Here is a 23226-nt window from a genome sequence, read left to right on the forward strand (position 1 = left end):
AATAAACTAGTGACAGATTATCTTTAAATACTATATTGGTGTGCTCACCTATAAGCGTATAAAGAGAATGACTCTTTATTAGAAATTAGTATGTTTTAATCTCCTGAGTTCTTTGTAATTTGCTGTTCTTTGCCTTATATGTATCATTATTTTGTTTCCCTTCCTGTCTTAAAGCGCATTGTTGGCATCACGGCCACGTTACAGCACTCACTGGAAGGCCTTCTTTTAGAGGGCCTTCAGACATCAAATGTGGATATAATTCGTCACTGCTTGAGAACATATGCAACGATTGACAAAACAAAGGATGCAGAAGCACTTGTTGGCCAGGTGCTAGTGAAACCATATATTGATGAGGTATGTTTTTCTTGGACCTTCATTGTATCACAAACACTGAGCTGGAAAAGTCTGTTTGGAAATCCCAATAGCCTAGGCTATTGCTAGTTTAGGATCGGATCACTTTTACTCGTATCTCTGGTCATTTGGATGCCTTGGGTGTTAAAGAGGACCTGTTACTAGCTCATATAATTTGAACTAGTTTACTGACCTGAATAGCGCTGACTTCCTAATTTGGGGATGGAGGGGGTTGTTGAATGTTTTTGACATACCATCAGCTCTGCGATAGTGGTCTGCAGACGCTTCCCTCTAGCATAGACAGCATATTAATTCTACTGCTGTTAGCAGAGACTGACCATTACATCTATATGTGTTAACGTGTCTGGGATCATGGGCTGTTTTTAGAATATAGCCTACAAGCCTTTAATAAAGGTTATTTTCATTATTAGGAATTATGTGAATAGAACAATTCAATAGCTTCTGTTAGTAGTGTGGAAAATAGTGTTCGTTGCCTTTATAGGCAAATTGTGACTTGTCATAAAACTTACCTGCCACCTAAAAGGGCAAATATTTTTGTTTATTGTATTAGAGACTTTCTGATTTCATTGCTGATTTTCATTTATTTTTTTTCCTGGACCCCACCGTTCCAGATGTACGGCCTACTATTGTGTTAACGCCCTATATGCTAATTTGCTGTAGTTAGCCCAACAGGGCGTGAACTACCCTCAAGCTGCCTCGCTCTGATTGGTCAGCATCAGAGGCAGGGATACTAGCTCCACCCCATTGGCGAACTGCAGCAAATTAGCGTATAGGGAGCCAATACAACAGTGGTCCATATCTCTGGTACAGGGAGGGGGGGGGGGGGGGTCTAGGAAAAAAAGAAAAACCGTGCTGGAATCAGGGAGACAACGCTATTCAGGTCACTAAACCAGTTCAACTTATATGACCTAGAGACAGGTCCTCTTTAACCCTTTCATGACCAAAGGTCATTGATGCCCCTGTGTCCAGGTCAAATTTTCCATTTCTTATATGCACTTCTTTGAATGATATCATCTTTGGAACCGCTTTGAATATCACAGCTATTTTTACTTTGTTTTTTTTACCAGACTTATCAGGCTTTCATTTTCTAGATTAGTTTAATTAATTCAGTGTTTTAAATTTTTATTATGAGCTGACAGATCACTAAAGATTAAAGAAATGTCATATATATATATATGTATGTATGTATGTGTGTATATATATATATATATATATATATATATATATATATATATATATATATATATATATATATATATATATATATACTGTAGAGCTCTGTAACAATTAGTCCTCTTCGCTCTCCGTCACCCTGGATCGCTGTGAGGGGAGAGTGAAGAGGGCTATATACACACAACCGTGAAAAAAATCCGTCAGCGAATCAACTGTCAGCTGTTCATGGCTATTTTGCATCAATGTATCTCAAAATTTTAATCCATTTGCCTGCCGTCTGACCGTTTTTTAACCAGCATTTGCCATCCGTTTTTCATGGATGTTAAAAAAATGGATGAATTTTATTTGTCAGGGCTTTTTGTCCCAACCCTCTGAAAATACCACAGTGCCCGTGTAGATAGTGATGCAATACCACTGTAGATAGTGCCACATAGATATTGCCCACTGCAAATAGTGCCCACAGTGCCCACCTAGTGTCACAGTTCTCACTGTAGATAATGCCCACTTAGTGCCACACACAGTGCCCATGTAGATAGCGCCAGAGTGTCCCCTGTAGATAGTGCCAATATAATACCACAGTACCCGTGTAGATAGTGCCACACCCCCTCTATATAGCACCCTCTTGTAAATAGCGCCAAGTCCCCCCTGTAGATAGCAACATCCCCCCTGTATTTAGCAATATCCCCACCGCAGATAGAGCCAACCCCCCCCCAGTAAAATTCCTGTAGATCGCACCACTGTAGCTGCGGAATCCCTCTGGCCAATGATTCCGCTACTACAGGAAGCCCCTGATTTCTCTGTCCATATATGGTCAGTGACGTCAGGGGTTAACTCTAAAAGTGGAATCCCCTGCCAGAGTGGGGATTCCGCTCCAGGAGTAGCCCCTGACCTCACTGTCCATATATGGATAGTGACACCAAGGGCTTCTCCAGTAGCGGAATCCCAAACACAGAGCGATCTGACACCGGGGATTCCGCTCCTAGAGAGAGCCACTACCGTCACTGTTCACTGTGCAAATGGGCAGTGACGTCAGGGGCTCTGTCTAGAAGCGAGTGCGATCTGACACGGGATTCGGCTCCTAGAGTCAGTCCAGGTGGCGCTATTTACGGTGGGGGTGCGATTCTAGATAGCAACCCTCCGCTGTAGATAACATCGCACCCCCACTGTAAAGAACGCCACCTGAACTGACTCTAGAAGCGAAATCCCCGGTGTCAGATCGCACTGGCGAGGGATTCCCCTTCTAGACAGAGCCCCTGACAGTGCAAATGGACAGTGACGTTAGTGGCTCTGTCTAGGAGCGGAATCCCCGGCCAGTGCGATCTTACACTGGGGATTCCGCTCCTAGACTCCGTTCAGATGGCGCCATCTACAGTGGGGGGGTGCGATGCTATCTACAGTGGGGGGTGCGATGCTATCTACAGTGGGGGGTGCGATGCTATCTGCTGGGTGGTGGCACTATCTACAGCGGGTATGGAAAGACGGCGTGGGCTCCCTCTAGGAGGGGAATCCTCGGCCAGAGCGCTGGCCGGGGATTCCGATGCTGGAGGGAGCTTAGGTGGCGCCATCTACAGAGGATTTTGCGGGGATTGTGGGTGACACTATCTACAGTTGGGGGGGGGGTTGTATTCCGGGGCTCTCAAAGCCCCTGCACACATGAGTGCAGTGCTGCTCACACTTAGACAGCACTGCACTCATTAAACCCGTTCCTAGCTGCCGACGCATCGGCAGTTAGAACATATATAGCCGTATGGCAGTCTTGAAGGGGTTAAATACCCTTTTTACTCTTAAAAACTTTACATTGTGATACATATAGCATTTCTTCTGGTGTATTTAGAGCAGAAAAGATGTTCAAAATGTTACAAAATGAAAAAAAATCACCAAAAGTTTGTAAGAAACGGCATGAAGACGCTTGAAATTCAAGCGTTTAAAACCACTAAAAAATAGTGAAGGAGGCCCTATGGAAACACGAATAATATCCGGTGAACTTAACGAGTAAGAACTATTAGGGTAAGTCCACGTGTAAATCCGTTACACATGACGATTTTGCTGCAGAATTTTTGTGGATTCCACCTGTCTAATTGACATGCTGCGGATACTAAAATCTCCAGCGCAGGTTAAGTTCCAAGTGGAAATTTTCTGCAGCGTGTGGATGACATTTGTCAAAATCTCTTTTGCTGAGCTCCTATTGTAATACCCTGCAGATTTTCCACCCCAAAATCCGGACGGAAAATCTGGAGTATTTCCGCTACGTATAAACATACCCTAACTTGATTTATTTGGATTTCCATGGAAGTTAAGCCCTTAATACTGCAAATATTATTTTTGTTCAATAACCACTTTTTTTTTAAAAATTTGGTCGTACTGATTAAACAGTTTAACTTTTTTTTTTATGGTATTCGTGATCTTTGTGTAATTGTCTTAGAATGCTGCTGGAATAAGATGCAACTATACCTGTTATGTCAGTCATGCAAGTTGCATGACCGAGATCGTTGTTTAATACCCATGGTGCACCGATCACAAGTGCTCCGATGGGGGCCCCTTGATTTTCAAGTGCTCCGGGCTCTCCTCACTGAACGCTGCCAGCCCCTCCCCTCTGTTCTGAGAGCAGAGGGAGAGGGCTGGCAGCACAAGCTGTTCATATACTTGTAAGTCATATTAATTTATTTATTTATTTTTAAGCTTATTTTTAAGTAACTATATTGCTTTCTATATTACAATTTATGCAAAGCTATAATTGTTCATATCTAGTAGAACAGTGCCACCTGCTGGTCTGTTTATATATTGTTCTAATCGTCTTTGTCTATACTTTCAAATTATCTTTACAAGTTGAACGATTTCAATAGTTCGTAACAAATATCTCACAGTGCAAATGCAATAAACTATATAAGTACATGGAAATTATTAATAGAAGTATAACGTGGTCGTCTCCTGAATTGTGCTACTGATTATCGATTGTATAAAACCGGTCCTAGTATGTTTTATAGTGTTAACTGCTATCTTCTGTTTGTAACTGATTTCTATGTTAGTATGTTGTTTGAATAAATGATAACATGTAAAGGTACCTTCACACAGTATACATGCATCTGCTATACAGCTATATGTCTAAAAACCTCTGCACAACAATAGCAGAGAAGTACATGTATAGTAGCAAGCATTTCTATGTATGCCGTTGTGGAGATATCTGCGGCTTACACCTGTATATCAGTATATGGCATTTAGTTTTGGTAACAATTTTAGATTAAGATTAATTCACAGGATGTTAATGTGAACAAGGCCTAAGCATCTGATTTCTAAGTATATGCCAATAAAAAAAAAAAGCAAAACTCTATAGTGTATCACCAATAAATAGATAAGATTTAGCACAAAGATTATCTATTTACATTAGAAAGTTGTGTGAAAGGCACAGCAACAAATGAGCTAAGGGCCTGTCAGCGTCGGCCTTCCGTTCATGGGTTCTGTTAGACCTTCTATCGGAGGAACCAATGAACTGAAAGCCAAACGGAAACCATATTTCCGTTTGCATTACCGTTGATTTCAATGGTACTGTTTCCGTTGCAGTTTGTCTCCGTTACGCAAGTTTTCCGTTTTTTTTTCTCTCGCGGAAACAAGAGCGTAGTCGATTCCGCTATTGTTTTTGTTGAAAAAAAAAACGGAAACCAATTGCAAAGGAAGCATTATCATTGACATCAAAGGTAATGCAAACGGAAGCTCTAGTTTCCGTTTGGCTTTCTATTCATTGCTTCCCCTGACTGAACCGATAAACGGAACCCGACGCTGATGTGAACATAGCCTAAGATTGCAATATCAAGCAGTACTCCATTCCCAGTATCTCTGCTTGAAACTTATATTGGTTTCAGTGGATATGTGATCTTAAAGGGAACCTGTCACCAGCATTTCACCTATTAAACCGACTATACCTGGTGGTAGTGGGTGAAAAATCATTTCTATATAACCTATAATTATCTTCTTAGTCGGCTCTGTAGCTTTAGTATTTAGCTTTTTAGTGTTCCCACACCGTATGCTAATGAGCAGAAAAGAGTCAAATCTTCATTTGAAAAGAGTCAAATCTTCGTTTGGAAAGAGTCATATCGTCATTCCTCAAGTCTTTCCGAGTTTACCCCGCCTCCTTACTTTTGATTGACAGCTCCTCGCCTTCCCCCAGCACACAAAATCCTGCGCTTGTGCATTGATATCCTCTTTTGGTGTGTGCGCACAAAGGGACACCGCATAATTACGATAAAAGGCGCAAAACGTTTGCAGACCGATATTTACAGTCGGAAGAGGAGTTTAGGAGCGGGGATAACGGCAATGAACTTTTTATAGCAGCGGCCAGTGAGGGAGAAGTAAAGTTCAATAAGTGAAATGCTGGTGACGGGTTCCCTTTAAAGAAAAAGCGAGATCCACTTTTTCTTTGCAATCTCGAGATCCACAGTATCCATCTGATTTTTACATCTTGCTTAATGTGGGTGACCACCATGGCGTGAGCTGGTTGTCACCCAGCCTGTTCAGACACCATTACCAGTCATACCTGAGGGATAGAATGCTTCAGTAACATAATAGCAGAGGATAAGTATGAAAGCTTATATTTAGTACTTAATGATCTTTTTTTTTGTTATTTTACAGATGAGGTTTCATTGTGTAGCTTTTCTCACTGCCTAGAGCAGTGTTATTGCTAGTTTAACTATATCCAGTGCATTGCAGGACTATTTACCCCCTTGTTTTTTTTTTCCCGTTTTGTTCAATCACAACTTTGCATTAAAATGGATTATTCAGGGGTTTGTACCATTTGAGATACACAACATGCCTATCACTTTGAAGGTGCAAAATATTTTTTACTGTGACACACACAATAATGAAGACAGAGGTAGAGAACTTTAACCCCTTTCAGACAAAGGCATTTTTTTCTTTTTCGGTTTTTTAACTCCCCGCCTTCCAAGAGCCATAACTTTTTTTATTTTTCCATCAATAGAGAATGGTGTTGGGGGAGGGAGCTTATTTCGTGGGACGAGTTGTAGTTTCTATTGGCACCGTTTAAAGTGCTATATTATGTACTGGGAAGCTGAAAAAAATTCTTTGTCTGGTGGAATTGGAAATAAACTGAGATTCCTCCATTGTTTTTTGGGTTTTGTTTTTACAGCTTTTACCGTGCGGTAAAAACATCAGCTTAACTTTATTCTGCGGCTCAATACGATTACGGTAAAACCAAGTTTATATAGGTTTTATTTATATTTTACTACTTTTACAAAGAAAAAAAACATTTGCTAAAATAAATGTTTTTTTGAGAGCCATAGCTTTATTTTTTATTGATTGAGCGGTGTGAGGGCTTATTTTTTCATGGGACGAGCTGTCGTTTTTATGGGTACATGTGATTTTTTTTGATCGCTTTTTATTAATAAAAATGTTTAACTTCTAAGGTGACCAAAAACAGCAATTCTGTTTTTTTTAATAAAAATGCCATGGCGTTCACCATGCGAGTTAAATAATGTTATATTGTACTAGTTCAGACTTTTACGGACGCAGCCATATAAAAAAATATATATATATATATATATATATATATATATATATATATATATATATATATATTGTTTTCTACATTACTTTAAAGGAAACATAGGAAAAGGGAGGTTTTTTAGTCATTACATTTTTTTCACTACTGAATACTTTATAAAACTTTTTTTTTTTACACCTTTTAATAGTCCCTCTAGGGGATTTGAACCAGCGACCGTTAGATCGCTCGTACAATACACTGCAATACTAATGTATTGCAGTATATTGTAATTTTTCAAGGCTTCTGTTAAGCCCTGCAAGAGGCCAGAAAGAAGGCAGACCTGAGGGCATTCATTAGGCGTCGCTTTTGGTGCAGGGTGTGAGCTATAATATTTATAACCTATATATTTACCGAGCCTATATCAAAAGAATAAGACATAAATATAGCTACCACAAAACCAAAAATGTCTATTAACCGCTTGCCGAACACCCACTGTAAATTCACGTCGGCGCTTGCTGGGCTCTGCAGCGGTGGGTGTTAAAAGTGCGATCCGGGTGTTTCAGAGTAGCACTGACACCTGGATCGCACTGTTAACCCCTGCCTCTGGTCCCGGAGACATGATCGGGACCTGATTGGTTCAGGTCCCGATCATGTGATCGCAGGGAAAGTTTGTTATAGCAACAAACTACAAAGTTTGTTGCTATAACAAACTTTCCCGGGGACCGATTGCGGGTGCTGCCGTCGGTTGCATATCAACCTGGCTGGCTGGTCCTCCTAGGCTTCCTGTCAGTGTGACTCTGAGTTTATAACACGTTACACTACTTAGGTAGTGTAATGTATTATAGCAGCTATCAGTGCTGCAGGTCTTCCAGTAAGAAAAGTAAAAAGTTAAAAAAAAAGTAATAAAAGTGTAAAAACAAGTTACAAAAACAAAAAATGCTTTTTTTTTTCCTATAAGTCTTTTATTATAGGAAAAAAATGAAACCGTTAAAGTACACATATTTGGTATCACCGCGCTCGTAACGACCCAAACTATAATATTATTTTTCCCGCACGGTGAACACCGCAAAAAAAGAATTAAAAAAACAATGCCAGAATCACTCAATTTTTGGTCATCACTGCTCACAAAATATTGAATAAAAAGTGATCAGAAAGTCGCATGTATCCCAAAATAGTACCAATAAAAACTACAAACCGTCCCACAAAACACAAGCCCTTACACAGCTTTTTGGACTGAAAAATGAAAAAGTTATGGCTCTCAGAATATGGTGACACAAAAAAATTATAATTTTATAGAAAAGTGATTTTATTGCGCAAATACCACATAAAAAAAGATATACATATGGTATCGCCGTAATCGTATCGACCCGCAGAATAAAGTAAAATAGTCATTTATAGCGCACGGTGAACACTAAAAAAAAAGAGGAAAAAAACATTGTCAGAAATTTGTTTTTTGTCACTTTGCGTGCCAAAAAATAGAATAAAAAGTGATCAAAAAATCACATGTACCCTAAAATGGTACCAATGAAAACTACAGATTGTAACGTATCAAATAAGCCCTCACACAGCTCCGGTGAAGAAAAAATAAAAAAGTTCTGGCGCTCAGAATATAGAGACAGAAATTGTGCAAAGCGTTCCAAAAGTGGATAAGATTGGGCACCATTTATCAGTGCGACACCGGCCAAATATCTATGAATTATTTATTTACCGCATTATTATACCCTCTGAATATGCCCTGATATACTCTGCACAGCTTACATATATGCCCACACATTATAAACTGAGATACCAGCAAAACCGCAAACAGAACTATTACCAAGCAAAATCTGCGCTCCGAATGGCGCTCCCTTCTGAGCCCCACAGCATGCCCAAACACCAGCTTACGTCCACATATGACATTTTATACGCGGGAGAACCCGCGCAACATTGTACGAGGTATTTGTCTTCAATTACACAAACTAGGCACAAAATATTGTGCATTAATATTTGTAGAAGAGTGATCGAGGCACTCACCGAAGCTGGCAAACAATTTCTTTATTACAAAAAGATCTTGGTCAGGATGTGGAATTTGTGGCAGGATGTGGATGTGGCAATTCCACATCCTGACCAAGATCTTTTTGTAATAAAGAAATTGTTTGCCAGCTTCGGTGAGTGCCTTGATCATTCTTCTACAAATATATCCAGCCGATTGTGCTACCCTTTCGATGAGCAACTCCGTGGCAATTTACCTGCAATCATCCAAATAGAAAGTAAGCCATACTTTTATACTCCCATTCCGATTGTGCGGTTTTGGCAGTGCCAGCCTCCTTCCTTCTTCCCATTGATATTGTGCATTAAAGTGGCATGTCAGTGGAAAACTGTAATTTTCACCATCCGCTGCGCATTTACCTCTTCACGCACCACGACTTAATAGCATGTCGTGGTGCGGAGGGTTATATATGGGACAGGCTTATGCGCTAAACTCGCTCAATATTCTGCAGGTGTCAGCTGTGTATTACAGCTGACACCCGGGACTAACGGACAGGAAAAGTGATCGCGCTGTTACAGGAGCCTGTTAAAATGACATTATACTGCAATACGTGTAGGGGGACTAATAAAATGTGTAAAAAAAAAAAAGTCATTAAAGTTATCAGTGAAAAAAATAAAAAACTCCCAGTAATGTAAAAAATAAACAAAATTTGGTGTCACCAGCATTTCACCTATTAAACCAGCAATACCTGGTGGTAGTGGGTGAAAAATCCTTTCTATGTAACCTATAATTGTCTTCTTAGTCGGCTCTGTACCTTTAGTATTCAGTTTTTTAGTGTTCCCACACCGTATGCTAATGAACATAAAAGAGTCAGATCTTATTTTTAAAAGAGTCACATATTCGTTTCAATAGAGTCAAATCTTCATTCCTCAAATCTTTCCAAATTTACCCCGCCTCCTTACTTTGATTGACAGCTCCTAGTCTTTCCCCAGCACACTAAATCCCGCGCTTGTGCATTGATGTCCTCTTCTGGTGTTTGCGCACAAAGGGACTGCGGATTATTACGATAAAAGCCGCAAAATTTTTGCAGACCGTTATTTACAGTCGGAGGAGGAGTTTAGAAGAGGGGATAACGGCAATGAACTTTTTATAGCAGCGGCCAGTGATATGTAAAGTCCAATGGGTGAAATGCTGGTGACAGGTTCCCTTTAACTCGCACAGTGAACGCCGTAAAAAATAATTTAGAACTCCAAAAATGCTGTTTTTTGGTCACCTTAGCTTTTAAAAAAATTTTTAACAAAAAGTGATCAAACAGTTGTATGTACTAAAAAATGGTACAAATAAAAACGACCGCTTATCCCGCAAAAAATAAGCCCTCACACCAGTCAATCGACCAAAAAATAAAAAAAGTTATGGCTCTCGGAATGTGGTGAAACTAAATTTTAACAAATAGTTTTTACTTTGTAAAAGTATCACCTTAATTGTATTAAGTCTCAGAAAAAAATTAAGTTGTCGTTTTTACCGCACGGTGAAAGCCGTAAAAACGAAACCCAAAAAACCATGGAGGAATTGCAGCTTTTTCCAATTTCAGCCTGCAAAGAACTATATTTTCAGTTTCCGAGTACATTAAATGGTACTTTAAATGTTGTCACTAGAAACTACAACTCCTCCCGCAAAAAATAAGCCCTCACACCACTCTACTGACGAAAAAGTTATGGCTCTTGGAAAGCGGGGAGGGAAAAACTAAAATGCAAAAGCAAAAAATGGATCAGTCCTGAAATTGTTAATTAATTTCTAAAGAAAAAGCATTTATGACCACATGTGGGGTATAGCTGTACTCGGGAGAAATTGCTTTGCAAATGTTAGGGTGCTTTTTCTCCTTTATCCTTTGTGAAAATTTAAAAATGCAACGTTTTTGTGGGAAAAATGTTGATATTCATTTTCATGGCCTAATTCTAATAAATTCTGCAATAGACCTGTGGGGTCTAAATGCTCACTATACCCCTAGATAGAATCTTTAAGGGGTGTAGTTTCCCAAATGGGGTCAGTTTTGGGTCTTTCCACTGTTTTGATACCTCAAGGGCTTTGCAAATGCGACATGACACCCAAAAACTGTTCTAGCTAAATTTGAGCTCCAAAAGCCGAATATTGTTCCTTCCCTTCTGAGTCCTGCCATGGGTCCAAACAGCAGTTTATTACCACATATGGAGTATTGTTGTAATCAGGAGAAATTGCTTTACAAATGTTGGGGTGCTTTTTCTACTTTATTCCTTGTAAAAATTTCTGGTTTTTCAGAAAAAAAGTAGATTTTCATTTTCACGGTCTAATTCCACTAAATTCAGCAAAAAAACTGTGGGGTCAAAATGCTAACTAGACCCCTAGAAAAATCCTTGAGGGGTATAGTTTCCAAAATCTGGTCACTTTTGGGGGGGGGGGGGGGGGTTCCACTGTTTTGTTCCCTCCAGGGCGTTGCAAACGCTATATGGCACTGAAAACCAATCCAGCAAAATATGCGCTCCAAATGGCACTCCTTCCCTTCTGAGCTCTGCCGTGGGTCCAAACAGCAGTTTATTACCACATATGGGGTATTGCTGTAACTGGGAGAAATAGCTTTACAAGTTTTGGGGTGCTTTTTATTCTTTATTCTTCCTTGTAAAAATTATATTTTTTCAGAAAAAAAAGTAGGTTTTCATTTTCACAGACAAACTCCAATAAATATAGCAAAAGACCTGTGTGGTCAAGATGCTAACTATACCCCTAGATAAATTCCTTGAGGTGAGTAGTTTCGAAAACCATGTCACTTTTGGGGAGTTTCCACGGTTTCGGCACCAGAAGACCTCTTTAAACCTGACATGGTGCCTAAAATATATTCTAAAAAAAGGAGGCCCCAAAATCTAGGTGCTTCTTTGCTTCTGAGGCCGGTGATTCAGCCCATTAGCGCACTAGGGCCACATGTGTGAGATTTCTAAAAATTGCAGAATCTGGGCAGTAAATATTGAGTTGCGTTTCTCTGGTAAAACCTTCTGTGTTACAGATTTTTTTTTTTATTACAAATGAATTTTGGCAAAAAAAAATAATTTGTACATTTCCCCTCTACTTTTCTTTATTTCCTGTGAAACGCCTAAAGGCTTAAGAAACTTTCTGAATGCTGTTCTGAATACTTTGAGGGTGAAGTTTTTAAATTGGGGTGATTTATGGGGTCTACTTAGTACATAAGGCCCTCAAAGCCACTTCACAACTGAACTGGTCCTTGAAAAAATAGCCTTTAGAAGTTTTCTTGAAAATTTGAGAAATTGCTGCTAAAGTTCTAAGCCCTGTAACTTCCTAGGAAAATAAAATAATCAAAAAACGATGCAAATATAAAGTAGACATATGGAATATGTGAAATAATAACTATTTTGTGTGGTATTACGATCTGTTTTACAAGCAGATAAATTTAAAGTGAGAGAAATCATAATTTTTGCAAATTTTCATTAAATGTTGGTGTTTTTCACAAAAAAAACAATCAATTTATTGACTAAATTATTCCACCAACATAAAGTACAATATGTCACGAGAAAACAATCTCCGATCGCTTGGATAGGCAAAAGCATTCCAGAGTTATTACCACATAAAATGACACGTCAGATTTGAAATAATGGGGCTGGTCCTGTAGGCCAAAATGAGCTTGGTCCTGAAAGGGTTAAAGAGGCTCTGTCACCAGATTATCAAATCCCTATCTCTTATTAAATGTGATCGGCGCAGCAATGTAGATAACAGCAAAGTTTTTTGTTTTTTTTAACGATCATTTTTGCCCAAGTTCTAAGCAATTCTAAGCAATTTTATATTTATGCAAATTAGCTTTTCAATGGACAACTGGGCGTGTTTTCTCGTTTTACCAACTGGGCATGTATTGTGTTTTTACCAACTGGGCGTTGTGAATAGAAGTGTATGACGCTGACAAATCAGCGTCATACACTTCTCATCGTTCCCACCCAGCTTCTTTCACTGCAGACACACAGCGTGACATCACCCACAGGTCCTTCAACCTTGGCGTCGGAAGAGAGAAGACACATCGGCCCCAGGCGTCCGAGAGGGTACAGTTGAATCTACAGCAGCATCACCATGTGCAGGTAAGCATAGTAAACTCCCTAGAGACGAGCATATTACCCTCTCTGACTGCTGGAGCCCATGTATCTTCTCTGTCCGACGACAAGGTTGAAGGACCTGTGGGTGACGTCACGCTGTGTCTCTGCAGTGAAAGAAGCTGGATGGGAACGATAAGAAGTGTATGATGCTGATTTGTCAGCGTCATACACTTCTATTCACAACCGGCAGACTGAAACTGGTTTTCCTCAAGAATTGCCCTGTATTTACTGCCATTCATCTTTCCTTCAATCCTGACCAGTTTTCCAGTCCCTGACGATGAAAAGCCTCTCCACAGCACGATGCTGTCACCACAATACTTTACTGTGGGAATGGTGTTCTTGGGGTAGTGTAAAGTGTTGTGGTTTGCACTACACTGCGTTTTTCACGATGGCCAAAAAGCTACATTTTAGTCTTATCCGACCAGAGAAACTTCTCCCATGTGTTTGGGGGTCTGCCACATGCTGTTTTTTAGGCAGTTGCTTTTTATCTGGCCACTTTTCCATAAAGCCTCACTCTGTGGAGTGTACGTATTATAGTGATCCTATGGACAGATATTTCCATCTCCGCTGTGCATCTTTGGAGCTCCTTCAGTATTATCGTTGATGTCTTTGTTGAATCTCTGATTTAATGCCCTCCTTTCCCACTCTGTGAGTGTTTGTGGGCGTCCTTCTCTCGTCAGGATTGTAGTTGTGCCATATTCTTTCCATTTTGTTATAATGGACTTAATGGTGCTCCTTGGGATGTCAAAGTTTGAGATTTGTTTTTTATAAGCCAATCCTGATTTATACTTCACAACATTGTCTCTGATCTGTTTGCAGACTTCCTTGGTCTACATGTTTGCTTAGTGATGTTTCATACTCGGGGTCCTTTCAGAACAGGTGTATTTATACTGACATCATGTGACACTTTGATTGTACAGCGAGAGACCTTGTTCATCTAAATATGTGACTTCTGAAGTTAATTGGTTTGACCAGACCTTATTTAGGGTAAGACCATATGGGGCAGGAGCTGCAAGTGATGGAAACCACGCACCCATGCGGTGTACGGGCACACAATTAACCCCTTCCCGCATTTTCACGTACATGCACGTCGGGGAATGCAGCCTGTTCGCGCATTCCCAAGTGCATGTACGTGATGGAGATCACACGGGCACAGAAGCTGTGGCCGCGGGAGCCCGGCTGTCACTGACAGCTGGGCTCCCGCTGCAACTGCCAAGATTGAAGAAATCTTCAATCTCCGCCGTTTAACCCATTAAATGCCGCTGTCAATAGCGACCGCGGCATTTAAATCTATTGACAGAGGGAGGGAGCTCCCTCTGTCACCCATCGGCGGCCCGCGATTGCGATCTCAGGCTGCCAACGGGTTGCCTTGGCAGCCGGGTGTCTAACAAAGACCCCCAGGCCTGCCCTGGCTGTATGCCTATTATGCCGTGCCAGAGGCATGGCATAATAGATTGCCTGTCAGTTTTACACTGACAGGCAATAATGCTCTGGTATACTAAGTATACCAAAGTATTATATATGCGATCAGCAGATCGCATAGTGAAGTCCCCTGGTGGGACTAAAAAAAAAAAAATGTAAATCCGTTAAATAAAGTTTGTGAAAAAAATTACAATTGTCAAAATTGCCCAATAAGTGGTTTTATGTAGTAAAAGTGTCAAAACAAATAACACATGCACATATATGGTATCCCCGCGATCGTAACAACTTGACCAATAAAATGAACACATTAATTAAACCGCCGGATGAATGGCGTCCGAAAAAAACGCAAAAAACAATGGCAAAATTCTCTCTTTTCTCCCATTCCCCCCATAAAAAATTAAATAAAAGTTAATCTATAAGTCCTATGTACCCCAAAATAGTACTAATGAAAACTACATATTTGCCCACAAAAAAATCAAGGCCACATAGACGGAAAAATAAAAAAATTAAGTCTCTTGGAATGCGGCGATGCAAAAACAAGTAACTTTTTTCTAAAAGGCTTTTTATTGTGCAAACGTAGGAAAACATAAAACCTTTACATATTTGGTATCCCCGTAATCGTGCCGACCCATAGAATAAAGTTAACATGTTATTTACGCTCCATAGTAAACGGCGTAAATTTATAACGTGAAAATGAATGCTGGACTAGCTGCTTATTTTCAATTCTCTCCTAAAATAAAGTTAATAAAAGTTAATCAATATATTATAAGCATCTAAAAATGGTACAATTACAAAATACAACTCGTCCAGCAAAAAACAAGCCCTCATATGGCTATGTCGACGGAATAAAAAAAAAAAGTTACGACTTGGAATGCGATCGTGAAAAAACTAAAAATAATCCTTGGTCATTAACGTGCAAAATGGCCTGGTCATTAAGGGGTTAACGGCGAAATCATGCGGCCATTTGCTGATGCATTGGGGGCGTGGTTTTGGCAGTGTGCAGCTTCCGCCCCACGTGTTCTTACCCTTAGTTTCATAGCACGGGGTGAATACATATTCACTCACAACTTTTCAGGTTTTAGGTTTGTGGCCTTTTTTTCTTGTTTTTTTTTCTTCATTCAAGTGTACTTATTTGGACTATTTTGTCAAGTCCATTACTTAAAATCAAGTTTAAAAACCATTTCCAGGTTGTAATTCAATAAAACAGAAAAAACAAGGGGGTGAATACTTTTGCAAAATCTCTGTACACATAAGAAATAGTTTTTCAAGAGAAAAGTGTTCTGTGTTCATGTCAGGTTGAGCTTTTACAGGAAATATGGCTTTCTTAACCATAAAAGTACAACTCACTTTTCTAGGTTTCTTGAACTAAACCTATTTTTCACTAGCTTTGTAATGGTTTACAGATGTCTAATATTTTACATCCATTCCATGCGTACTTGACTTGCAAATATTTTATAGCGTTTGATACATTTACATCAGCAATCCTTGGGCTATCCGGGCATTTTATATTGTCTGCCTGTCCTCAGGATAGGTCACCAATATCATATCCTGAGGATAGGCCATCGATTTAAAGTGCCCAGAAAATCCCTTTAAAGGGGTTGTCCATTTTGTTTTTTTCAGCTTATTTATAATGTAGAAACTCATACAGTTTTCTAATATATATGTATTTTAAAATCTGTTCACATACCTTTCTTATATCAGTGCAGTTGCCTCTCTAAAAAAAATAATAATAAATAAAATAAATATGGCATAGTCCACAGATTAGCCCATAGTAATGCATCCATAGGAATACATCTATAGGATAACTGAATGGACTAAAGATGCTGTCCCTCAAGTGACTTACCACCCACATATCAAATGACCCCTGGCATCCAGGTAACATTGTCCAGGTGGATGACAGGTAAATAATAGGTTATTGAGGGGCAGACGTGATAAAGTATTTCTACCTACAGCAACATCTCATCATCACGTCTGTCAGCTCTAATATTCTTCTCTGTCTGTTTTTGTAACATGTAATTTTATTAACAAAATGAGAACATTACTCAGACACCAAGATGACAAATACACGCACAGACAGTGAAGTAGTTCTTCATCACTATTACACTATTGGTCCTATTCACTTAGCCATATTCACTTAGCCCATGAATGTGTCCTCTATGTGGTCCCAACACATGTATGTCATGTAACACTATTGGTAACTGAATGTTAAGGGTCACATGATGTATGTGTCTGTGGGGAGTGGGTGTCACATGAATGATGCCATGTTTAGTCCTATTCATGAAGGTATAACACAGGACTAATCTCTGGGCTACATCATTCTACTCTGAAGAGACAGAGGCCTATTGCATTAGTATAAGAAAGGCATGTGAACAGAATTTATAATACGTGTACAGTGGATATAAAAAGTCTACACACCACTGCTAAAATGCCAGGTTTTTGTCATGTCAAAAAATCAGTACAAGATGAATCATTTCAGAATATTTTCCACCTTTTAATGTGACCCATAATCAGTACAACTCCATTGAAAAACAAACTGAAATCATTTAGAGGGGAAAAATAAATATAACAAAACTACAATAATGTGATTGCATAAGTGTGAACACCCTCTTATAATTGGGGATGTGGTTGTGTTCAGAATTAGCCAATCACATTTAAACTCATATTAAATAGTAGTCATTACAAAGCTGCCATTATTTAAAGTGATTCTGAGTAACCCCATATAAAGTTCAGCTGTTCTATTAGGATTTTCCTGACATTTTCTGTGTTGCATGTGACAGCAAAAGCCATGGTCCGTAAAGAGCTAACAACACATTAAAGAGATCTGATTGTTGAAAGACAGTCATGAAGAAGTGAATTACATTTGGCACAATAGTGACATTACCAAGAACTGGACATCCCTCAAAACTTGATGAAAAGACAAGACGAAAATTGATCCAGGATGCTACCAAGAGGCCTACAGCAACATTAAAGGAGCTGCAGGACTTTCTGGCAGGCACTGGTTGTGTAGAGCATGTGACCACAATCTCCCGTATTCTTCATATGTCTGGGCTGTGAGATAGGATGGCAAGACGTAAGCCTTTTCTAACAAAGAAAAACATCCAAGCCCGGCTATGCTTTGCAAAGACATACATCAAGTCTGCCAAAAGCATGTGGGAAAACGTGTTCTGGTCTGATGAGACGCAGAGTGAACTTTTTGGCCATAATTACAAAAGGTATGTTTGGCACAAACCCAACACTGCATATCACCAAAAGAACATCATACCCACAGTGAAGCATGGTGGGGCCAGCATTATACTATGGGGCTGTTTTTCTGCAGCTGGAACCGGGGCTTTAGTCAAGGTGGAGGGAATTATGAACAGTTCCAAATATCAGGCAATATTGGCACAAAACCTGAAGGCCTCTGCTAAAAAGCTGAAGATGACCAGGAATTTCACCTTTCAGCATGACAACGACCCAAAGCATATCTCCAAATCAAGAAAAGAATGGCTTCACCAGAAGAGGATCAAAGTTTTGAAATGGCCTAGCCAGAGCCCAGACCTGAATCCCATTGAAAATCTGTGGGGAGACCTGAAGAGGGCTGTACACAGGAGATGGCCTCGCAATCTGGCAGATTTGGAGCGCTTTTGCAAGGAAGAGTGGGCAATTTTTGTTCTTTCTTTTTATTTTTCCACCCTAAAAGATTTCAGTTTGTTTTTCAATACAATTGTACAGATTATAGGTGACATCAAAGGTGGAAAATGTTCTGAAATGATTCATCTTGGACTGATTTTTTGGACATGACAAAAACCTGGCATTTTAATAGGGGTGTGTAGACTTTTTTTTATATCCACTGTATATTAAAAAACAAAAAAACTGATTTCCTCTTCTACTCTCAAGAAAAAGTAGATAAAAATAAAAAACCCTTGGTATTTCAGTTAATTGTTTGAACGGTCTTGTAGATCCGTTCATCAGAGTGCACTATTTATTCATTTATTTTATTACTAAAATCTCTTTATTTCGGCAGGTTATAGTAGAGCAATATGTACAGTCTCATTCCAATGGACTCCAGGCAATGTATATCAAGCTTCTGGAATTTGTTCCCCACCATTGTCGACTACTGAGAGAGGTGACAGGAGGAGCTATTTCAAGGTACATTTACAATGTAGATGCATCACCTATTGCTGAAAGTTATTTATTATCTTGCTTTGTGGTGTCATGTATATTACAGCACTTTGTGGTTGGTCAGAGCATCAAAATGACTCTCCTGGGAAATCTTTAGCTTGCTGCAGCTTGGTTTATCCTACTGTCATGTAACTAGGCCTGTTCTGTGTGATTACTTGATTTTCATTAGCTGGTCATGTGCATTAGATAAATGCTGGTGGAACCCACTCATTTTGGTAGGATACACCAGCAATTCTGTGTGTATTGGGGCAGCGCAACATTGGGGGATCAGGCATGTTGAATTTCTATGTGGCCGGTTTATTGGTTTCCTCGGGACAGACTCCTAGGGAAAGGCTGAACCTTTGTCGGCTTTTCCCTATGGCAGTAAATATTCATGCTCGGCCAATCCGAGCATGGATGATTATGAGGGACTTACGGAATATGTCAGCCAGACTAGCTTTTTATTGGCTATTGTTAGAAACCGTAGACTTTGTAGTAGATGTGTTTAAAAAAAAAAACATTAGTGTATTATAATGTATTAGTAAAATATAAAATAAACATTTATCAAATTTGGTATGTACAATAAATTACTTTCTGTAGGTTTCTTTTAAGACCCAATTTACTTTAGTTTAACTTATACTTTTAGTAATTGGTGGCAATTAGATTTTGTTCTCTCTGGCATCATGGTTTCCATTTTTACAGGAGCCATGTTGGAACTATTGTGATCAGTTTTGTAAGGGGAAGTAACAAATCCTGACTGATAGTAGGTCTTTACTTTCAGGCTAGGACTAGACGCTGACGTTATTTGCTGGACATCTGTCGCATCCAAGACGCACAACTATCCTAAGATGCTATTTGGTTGAGAGTCGCATGTGATTTAGAATTTTCAACATTCGAAAGACACTGAAAAAACTAATTTCTAACCTATCACAAATGAGTTGCAGTTGCACTCGCGGTTTGCAGTCTGCTTGAGGTCACATGACGTAACGCAACCACATTAACGAGCATTACGTGTGATGTCACCTTACAAACTTCGTGTCGAGACCAAAGTCGCCATGTAGCCCTAGCCTTTGTGTCTTGTCAGGTTTTATTTTATTTTTACTGAACAGAATAATGCAACATGTTCTACTATTCCGGCTGTCACCGAGCTAAGGATACCAGGCAGAAGTGTGTAGAGAGCCTTAAAAAGGACCTATTAGTTCTGTGAAAAACTTCACATATGTATTGTAGATCAATAGCAGAACAGGACATTTCCTCAGCATTAGAGACCGAATTCTACTTGCTCATTTCTTGTGGGATTTTTACTTTACTGTGAGATTTCTGACATCTCTGGGAGGTACCGACTGTGAGGGGGAGGAGCTGATTCTATACAGTGTTTGAATTGTAAAGTGGAGGTTTGTGCACATATCTGGTCAGTATTAGGGTGAGCAAATCATTTGTTGATCTGCTGGCCCATAGAATACAATATGAAAATCTATTCACCTATTTTTCTCATAAACTTGTCAAAAGTGGATTTCAAATCTGGTGAATAAATTTGCCAGTGCCTCCTAATGGGTAATGAATCAACAAACTGAAAATTACAAGAGAGTGGCTCACCTCTTGCCAGGAGTATGAATTTTATTTCTTATAAAATATTGTTTAATCAGACCATGTAATTAGACTTCCCTGACTATTATTCAGGGTTAGGCCATATTTCCAGACCTCAAAGGGAGCCGGACCTGTAGCATCATAGTCATCCATGCTATGTGTCACTTACTCCCTGCGGGAATACTGTCCCATACTGGAAACATGATTACAGTATGAGACAATATTCCCGAGGGGAGGCAGGGACATCTAGCATCATAGATAACTCTGATTTTAGGATTCAGGCTCACCGAACTGGTTCCGTCCAGGATATACGGCCGACGTATGGTCCGTATCTCACAGACAGATGTGAAGCAAGCCTTATTCTGAGTCTCTCACTATATACACACAGAGCAAGTAGCAGAAAGTGGGATGAAAGCTGTGACCAAGTTTACCTTCCTTGTATCTCTTCTGCTTATAGCATACTTGCCAATAGTCCCAATTGTGTCAATCCCACGAACCAGACCGCAAAGGGGTAGGGTTTATGCAAAAATACCTGAAAAGAAAGTATTTCCAATCATTTAGAAGTCAAACCAGGCTGAACTGGGCGGAGCTTAGTGGTTGGCCAGGGAAAAATATTTTCTAAAAAGTGTCCTCCAGTCATGGTTTGCCTTCCCTAAAACCCCCTACATACTTTTTAACCAGTTTCTGTTTGATCTCAATCGGCACAGCTGCTCTTTCTTTCTTTCTGTTTGTTTACATCCCTTGCTTCTGGTCCAGGCTTTTTCCTGTCTTGTAACCCACCATACCCATGATCCCTTGCTGCATCTCAGGAGACGGCTTACATCCCCCTTCCTCCCTCCACAGAATCTCAGCTATTTGCATACTGCCACGCCCCTCTATGTTCACAGGTCATCTCCTGCTCTAATTACAGGCACCCACCTCCCTGCACTGTCACACACACCCAGTAATAATCACACCGGGGGGATGGGGGTATATACAGGGATGATGGGGTTATTTACAGGGATGACGTGGGGTTATACACAGGGATGTTGAGGGTAATACACATGGCTGATGGCGTTATAAAGAGGGATGATGATGTAATACACAGGGATGATGGAGGGTTATACACAGGGATTATATAACTCCATCATACCTGTATACAACCTATACATAACCCCCATCATACCTGCATATAACTCCTCATCATCCCTGTATATATCTCCCCATCATCCCTGTATATAACCCTGATCATCCCTGTATATAACCCTGATCATCCCTGTATATAACCTTGATCATCCCTGTATATAACCCTGATCATCCCTGTGTATAACCCCATCATCCCGGTGTATAACCCCATCATCCCGGTGTATAACCCCATCATCCCGGTGTATAACCCCATCATCCCGGTGTATAACCCCATCATCCCGGTGTATAACCCCATCATCCCGATGTATAACCCCATCATCCCGGTGTATAACCCCCATCATCCCGGTGTATAACCCCCATCATCCCGGTGTATAACCCCCATCATCCCGGTGTATAACCCCCATCATCCCTGTGTATAACCCCCATCATCCCTGTGTATAACCCCCATCATCCCTGTGTATAACCCCCATCATCCCTGTGTATAACCCCCATCATCCCTGTGTATAACCCCCATCATCCCTGTGTATAACCCCCATCATCCCTGTATATAACCCCCATCATCCCTGTATATAACCCCCATCATCCCTATGTATTACCTCATCATCCCTATGTATTACCTCATCCCTGTATATAACCCTCATCATCCCTATGTATTACCTCACCATCCCTATGTATTACCCTCATCATCCCTGTGTATTACCTCATCATCCCTGTATCTATCCCCCATCATCCCTGTATATAACCCCCATCATACCTATGTATTACCTCATCTCTGTATAATAACCCCCATCATCCCCGTGTATTACCTCATCACCCGTGTATTACCTCATCACCCGTGTATTACCTCATCATCCCTGTGTATAACCCCAATCATCCCTGTATATAACCCCCATCATCTCTGTATATAACCCCCATCATCCCTATGTATTACCTCATCATCCCTATGTATTACCTCATCATCCCTATGTATTACCTCATCATCCCTGTATATAACCCTCATCATCCCTATGTATTACCTCACCATCCCTATGTATTACCCTCATCATCCCTGTGTATTACCTCATCATCCCTGTATCTAACCCCCATCATCCCTGTATATAACCCCCATCATACCTATGTATTACCTCATCTCTGTATAATAACCCCCATCATCCCCGTGTATTACCTCATCACCCGTGTATTACCTCATCACCCGTGTATTACCTCATCACCCGTGTATTACCTCATCACCCGTGTATTACCTCATCACCCGTGTATTACCTCATCACCCGTGTATTACCTCATCACCCGTGTATTACCTCATCACCCGTGTATTACCTCATCACCCGTGTATTACCTCATCACCCCTGTATATAACCCTCATCATCCATGTATTACCTCATCATCCACACGGAAGATGAGGTAATACACGGATGATGATGGGGTAATACACGGGGATGATGGGGTAGTACACGGGGATGATGGGGTAATACACGGGGATGATGGGGTAGTACACGGGGATGATGGGGTAGTACACGGGGATGATGGGGTAGTACACGGGGATGATGGGGGTAGTACACGGGGATGATGGGGGTAATACACGGGGATGATGGGGGTAATACACGGGGATGATGGGGGTAATACACGGGGATGATGAGGGTAATACACGGGGATGATGAGGGTAATACACGGGGATGATGAGGGTAATACACGGGGATGATGAGGGTAATACACGGGGATGATGAGGGTAATACACGGGGATGATGAGGGTAATATACAGGGATGATACGCACATGGACGATTGAGTTATATTCAGGGATGATGGCCCCATCTTTCCTATA

The 23226-nt window shown here is 40.3% G+C and overlaps 1 protein-coding gene across 1 annotated transcript in view; it reads left to right on the forward strand.

The window, feature by feature from the left end:
• The window catches only part of COG2 (component of oligomeric golgi complex 2), a 128465-nt gene that overhangs the window by 21133 nt on the left and 84106 nt on the right, over positions 1 to 23226 (forward strand). The window contains exons 7-8 of the mRNA XM_075862463.1: positions 175 to 354; positions 18558 to 18682. Coding sequence (XP_075718578.1) covers positions 175 to 354; positions 18558 to 18682 — 305 coding nt within the window. The remainder of the gene's footprint in view (positions 1 to 174; positions 355 to 18557; positions 18683 to 23226) is intronic.

The sequence above is a fragment of the Rhinoderma darwinii genome, chromosome 4 (genome assembly GCF_050947455.1).
Source record: "Rhinoderma darwinii isolate aRhiDar2 chromosome 4, aRhiDar2.hap1, whole genome shotgun sequence".
Taxonomy (NCBI): domain Eukaryota; kingdom Metazoa; phylum Chordata; class Amphibia; order Anura; family Rhinodermatidae; genus Rhinoderma; species Rhinoderma darwinii.